The sequence below is a fragment of the Populus alba genome, chromosome 11, assembly GCF_005239225.2.
Source record: "Populus alba chromosome 11, ASM523922v2, whole genome shotgun sequence".
Lineage (NCBI taxonomy): Eukaryota > Viridiplantae > Streptophyta > Magnoliopsida > Malpighiales > Salicaceae > Populus > Populus alba.
The window spans coordinates 20,671,121-20,677,120 of NC_133294.1; the positions used below are offsets into that span (position 1 = coordinate 20,671,121).

Genomic DNA, 6,000 nt, shown 5'->3' on the forward strand with positions numbered 1-6,000 from the left:
GCATGCATTAAAGGAGTATCGAGATGTAAAGGAAATAATATGTTGCTTCATTAATTTTCAGTTTTGCCAAACAAAGTTCAATGTAATTAATTTAAAATATGTTTTTTTAATTTTCTCCCTAGACATTTTATTTTTTTATTACTATTTATTTGATCATTTTTAATTAATTTTTTTTTCAATTTAATTCCTCATCATTTTGTTGATTGGAGATTTGATTTTGTGGTTTTTTTTTATTAGGTTTGTCTATTGTAGAATTGGTCCCGGCCTTATAAACTAGGTCATGAATTTTGAAGATTAGTCTAGATTGACTTCGATGCTCAAATTGATTTTGATCTTTTATTTAGATCTTTTTTAATTATTATTTTTTCAATTTCATCCTTCAATATTAGTTTAGTTGGGAATTGAGCTTTGTGTTCTTTCTCATAATATTTTATATGAAGTTATTGTAATCTCATGTATCAAGTCATGATTTTAATGAGCGAGCTTATATTTTTGTTGTTTTTTTATATTTAATTTTTTTTTAGTTTTGTTATTCAACATCGTGTTATCTAAGATTAAAACTTTTTTATTTTATTCAATTTGATTTCTACAAAGTTATTCTGATCTCATTATTAGGTTGGATATTTGGCAGGGTTTTTTTTTTTTTTTTCATATTTGTCTTCTATGGGATTGACCCTAACCTTATAACCTGGGTCATTGTTTTTAAAGATTAGGCTTAGTTGACTTCAATACCTAAGTTGACTTTGGTTTTTTAAGGTTTTTTTACTTATAATTTTAAAATTTTATCATTTAATATTGGGTTAGTTGAGTATTAGGTTTTAAGATTTTTTTTTTTTACTTTTTTTTTATAGAATTATCTTAATATTATATCTCTAAATGAGTATTTAGAAGATTAACCTATTTTTTTTTTCTTATATTGTATTTTTTTTTTAATTTTACTATTTAACATTGTGTTGTCTGAGATTGGAGTTTCATTATTTTATTTAATTTGATTTATATAACATTATTTTGGTTTCATTATCAAGTTACATATTTAATAGACTAACTTGGATAAACTCGAGTCTGTTTTTGTATTTTTATTTATTTATTTATTTTTAATTTTATCGTTTAAAACTTGAGTTTTAATTTCTTTTTCATTTAACTTTTTATAGTTTATCATATCCTCATACATCTTTAGTGACACTAAATTACCAATGAAAATCTTATAACAAATTATGTGCCTTATAATCATTTCAATTAAAATAACAAAACAATAAATTTCACAACTTATGAACATAATTTATTAATAACCATACAATTACAACGGTCCAAGCATATACTTCGGTACAATGCAACATGGCGAGGGCCTAGCAAACACCACTTTCTTTATTTTTGCAATTTATTTAATTTGTATGCGCTTTCAATGAAACCAGCACCATCAAATCACCTACACAAATCAAACTTCCTAAATAACACCTGACATCAAAATAAGCTGTACAATTTTAATCAACTTCAAATTAAGAAGCCTGGTTGAGAGCCAAGACAGCTCCAAAAGGTGCAGAACTTGGGATAGTAGATCTGCCATGATAAATTCAAAAACTCCTGAACGACTTGGAGACAGACCATATTCTTCATAGCTATAGAGATGCTCTTCGTAGTAAACGTTCAGTGAAAATCCTCCAATCGCAATCAAGACCATATTCTTCATCAGAACAAAGATACATGCATGGTTTTCTGGGCAGAGAATAGAAGACAATATACACCAGATGTTCTAAACCACTTCCACAAGGAAATCAAACAATATCAAACACCAGAACCTAATCAATAAAATAATTTTACAATGGGGGGTCCTTTCTAATCTTCTCTTTCCTTCAGCAAATTCCAAACCACTGGAGACCCTGAGGAGCATCCCAGCCAAGTATGTATTATCCATTTGTCTGATCCACAAACTGGTAACTGGTGTAAAGAAACTCTTCTTATAATAGGTATTTTCTGGCACCTGGATAACAATGATTTGTTTCAAAGATTTCTACCCCCTAAATCTAACAACAACACAAGATATGTCATCTTTACTTTCTCTTTTCAATGCCTCTGCTGTTAACTGCTTAGCTGCTTTCAGAGGGTCTTTGATCCTTTTTGCAATATCAACAGCCTCTTGATTTGACATAACCTGTATATTCACATGGGAAATAGGAGAGATTTTATGGATTTCTTTCTCATACAAGCACATTGCAAATTCTTTAGCCAATCCAGGTGGTTAGCACTGACTCAACATGGAAAATGAAGTTAATATGAAATGACTCACCTTCCAAAGACCATCGCTTGCAAGTACAAGAACTTCAGTATTGTTATCTATGTCTGTTTCTTGTATGTCAGGATCAGATCGCAGATGAGATTTAAGGCTCTTGTCTCCAAAAGCACGAGAAACTGCCAGCTGTCCGTTAACTCTAGGAACATCTCCTGGAAAGAAGTTCAAAATGGAAGCTAGATCAACAATGCTGTAACTTGCAAGTATTACCCCCAAACCCATGATCATCCTTGTTCAGTTAAAGCAACAGTAAAACTGAGCAACCATGATTTGAGAAATAGAATAAGCAGTCAATATTTGAAAGATAACATGAAAACCACCAAGCCACTTCCAGCTCATACACATAAGCAGCTACGAGGTGGTCTGGCATCACAGTTGGTTACATGCAGAACTACAGGGGAAGAATGCAAATTGCATCTCATAGTTAGATCATTTTCATACGCAGACTCAAATTAACCAAAGGATCATGAATGTCTCATATTTGGAGGGGGAAAAAATAAATCTCTTCATCAAATTGAGTTAAGAAAATTGGGAGTAAACATAACTTTTTGTACTTGCACCGTTTTTCTAATTGAATAAAACGTTTATTTTCATCTCAAAAGCAACTACATCCCTTTTCACATCTTTAACTGAATTTGAAGCTTGAATATGTCTGTTGGATGCAGATGGTCACTGTATCTGTTATTGGTATAGAATGGACTGTTTGGTTGCTGAGAAAACATTAAGAAAGCGAGGGAAATAACTTATGTTCTGTAGGTGTTAGTTATTCTCAATAGAAACAGAAATCATTAATCAGTCGCTTAATGTCCGAGGTATCAAAGTGCCTTAAAAGACTTGGTCATGTAAGCCTAAAGATAGTAGGAAATTACAGAAAATAGGATAATAGAAGGAAGCATTCGGTGCTCTTAAATGTAGAAAGGATTTGAACACCCAAAAGCAAAACAATTTGAACAATATCCATCTTCAACACCACCTCACCTGCAGAACACTGCATAATAAGTAAAACTAAAATTCTTATGGAAAGGTTTTTTGAATGATGGAAAAATATGTGCGTGAATACTCATCCAAGATGAATCCCCAGGCAATCAGGGGGGGTGCCGCAGCTCCTCTCTTCTTGAGCATGCCTATTTTTATTTTCAAAGATTGCTTTCATGCAGATCAAAGTTAAGTGGCAGCCAGTGAACTCTAAATTGTCTATTGCAGTCTGAATGGTGCATTAATTCAACCTAATTAGATAATCGATCATCCTGAAGTCTTGTTTGGGTTTGGATGATGCTGGTTCAATTGCTTGAGAATTTCAAAATGGTGAAAAATGAGTATTTAAAAAAAAAAAAAAAAAATTTGCCTTATTCTTTGAAATTATAGATTAACATGCAAAAATCATAAACAGCAAAACTATAAAGCCATTAAAATATTAGAAGGCGCTACCCACTGAAAATATTAGAAGATACTGACTAGCCAAAAAAGAATACCATTAGTGTCTATTAAATTCAGAAGAGCAGTAATTCAAACAGAGAGATCACTAATAATGGCTTCTGTGGAAAAGACCTGGCATGTTTGAGACAAAGCCACCTTTGTTCTCTATGCTGCCTCGTTCAGTGTTGGGTTCATGATCTGTGGTCATTTGTCTTGCTTGCCCCCCTCTTGAAAGAACTGCTCTTGAATCTCCAACATTAGCTACCCATAGTCTTTTACCATTTATCAAGATTGCAGTCACAGCTGTAGAACCTCCTCGCCCCAAGTCAGAACTATTAGAGAGAATTGTCTGGTCAGTCCTCTCATAGGCTTTTGAGATAGATCTGTTGGGGTCAACCCAAAACTCTTCCTAGAGTGATCAAATAAAGAATTGTTAGAAAGCATTGCAACGTTATTTGTAAAGCAGACCAAAACGCTAGGCCACAGATAAAATGTTTTGAAGCAAAGCCAAACCTCCTTTAGAATATTGGAAAACAAATGCTTCTGTAGGTATGCAGGCACACTGTCTCCCAAATGACCATCATAAATAGCAAAAAGCCCTAATTCATGTCCTTGAATCTGCACAAACTTGGCAACATGATAATCCTCCATTGGATGATTAGCCTTCCCTTTTACTAGGCTGAAACCATACTTGATCAAACCCTCATGATTTTTTCCCTTACCAGAGCTAGATGACGATCGCCCACCTACAAGCTACAGGTAACAACAATCTCAGTCTAAATCACACAAGGTTAGAAGCCAGAGAGAAATATGAAAGCAAGCAAAAATGAGTTCTAGTTCACTAAAGAACTCAGGTAAGATAGCAGTCAGGAACGGCACTAAATGAAACAATACGTGTAAAATGCAATTGAACTGTTGAAAGATGCTAGATAATATTAATGAGAAACAATGGCAAAACTTGGAACTGCGTTTTCTTTTGGGATTGCATAGAAGACCTTGATACTGCAAACCCGTTAGTAAAACTACTTTTTTGGAACAGTTTTAGTGTGTATTCTACACCTACAGAGTAAATTCTAGATCCTCAAAGAGCTCATGAAACAAGTAGGTAAACATTGACAGAACGAAAACACAAAGTATCAGTTCTATGAGACCATCAAATGTTCAGCCATGAGTTATTTCATGTATATTCAAAATTAAATCCCAAAATTACACGAAAAATGCTTATCACACGTTTGGCCCCATGTTCCACTTCCATTCTTACAGCCTAATTATGAATTAAGGTTAAAAATCACATACACATACAGAAAATAATAAAAACCAAGAAAGAAATAATAGTTTTTACCTGAGAGTAGGAAGGACTAAAACAGCAAAACATATCCATAGAAACAGGACTATGCACACCGCCTCCAACTTGTTCAATTAAATTACCACCATCCGCTTTCAATATTCAAGATTCCACCTCCCCAAATCCAGTATCCGAACCATCGAATTCCAAACCTGATCATAAAAATAGAACAAACACTTAAAAACCTCATAAAAAAAAACAAAAAAAAATAAAACCCCTTCAAAAAAACAAGTCAAAACAAGGACTGGGTATGAAAGAATTACCTCTGAACTATCCAATTAAAAGCTCAAAATGGGTTTTGCTTCCTTGTGGTTATTGTTTCGTGAGGAAAGGCTGGTTTCTTGTTTGTATTACCTATTAGTTTGCACAAGCAATTGAATAAAAAACAACAACGATGCTAAAGAACGAAAGAAAAAGGAAAAAAGGCAAGCTGAGAGAACAATCGCAATATCTTTTTCTAGAGAAACAAAAAAAGGAATTTATTTGTATAATTAACCAAAAAAAAAAGATTGTGGGAGAAAGGGAAAGAATCGAAGAAGGATGCCTATACGATGATTTTCTGACCGCTTGAGGGGAGTCTTTTTGCAATGCAAGAGAGAGAAAATAAGAGTACAATAAAGAAAAGAAAAGGGCTTGGTATATAGCACTATAGCAGAGACTTCTTTCTTGTTGACTTTGCGCTGTTTCGACTGCTTTGTTTTTGTTTCCTTCTCGGTTTTGTAGTTGTAGTTGTACGTGTACACCACGACCCCCTGCACAAAATTACTCGTCGACCAAAAAATTTATTCTCCCCTTTCTTTGTCTTGGGATCGAAATTATTACCAGCAGGGGATAAGTTAATTAAACTCGTCTGCCAGAACCTGATTCTATGTTCAGGTTACATGACATGTTAGAAAGTTAATTCAAATTTATTCCATCAATTAAAACCTAATTCTCTTCTTTTTTTAAAAAA

At 33.4% G+C, this 6,000-nt stretch overlaps 1 protein-coding gene across 3 annotated transcripts; it reads right to left on the bottom strand.

Moving 5' to 3' along the window:
• Positions 1–1,664: 1,664 nt before the first annotated feature.
• LOC118031626 (probable protein phosphatase 2C 9) lies at positions 1,665–5,735 on the bottom strand. Of its 3 annotated transcripts, none has more exons than XM_035036106.2 (7): positions 5,593–5,735; positions 5,312–5,402; positions 5,046–5,200; positions 4,217–4,456; positions 3,836–4,112; positions 2,285–2,439; positions 1,665–2,149 (listed from the first exon to the last, which is right to left on the bottom strand). In XM_035036106.2, the coding sequence occupies exons 3-7, from the start codon at positions 5,082–5,084 to the stop codon at positions 2,009–2,011; spliced, it is 852 nt and encodes a 283-aa protein (XP_034891997.1). In that variant the 5' UTR covers positions 5,085–5,200; positions 5,312–5,402; positions 5,593–5,735; the 3' UTR covers positions 1,665–2,008. The 3 variants fall into 3 exon arrangements, with proteins under 3 accessions (XP_034891997.1, XP_034891998.1, XP_034891999.1); XM_035036107.2 differs by having other exon boundaries at positions 5,599–5,645; XM_035036108.2 differs by having other exon boundaries at positions 5,613–5,631.
• Between the last annotated feature and the right edge of the window lie 265 nt (positions 5,736–6,000).

Bases quoted from the DNA above. Each gene is read 5' to 3' on its own strand.
- LOC118031626 (XM_035036106.2), bottom strand. From the start codon at position 5,084: ATGGATATGTTTTGCTGTTTTAGTCCTTCCTACTCTCAG. The intron at 2,440-3,835 runs GTCTTTTCCACA...ACTTCTTTCCAG, and splicing joins CTTTGTCTCAAACATGCCAG to GAGATGTTCCTAGAGTTAAC. The intron at 2,150-2,284 runs GTGAGTCATTTC...GTGAATATACAG, and splicing joins CAAGCGATGGTCTTTGGAAG to GTTATGTCAAATCAAGAGGC.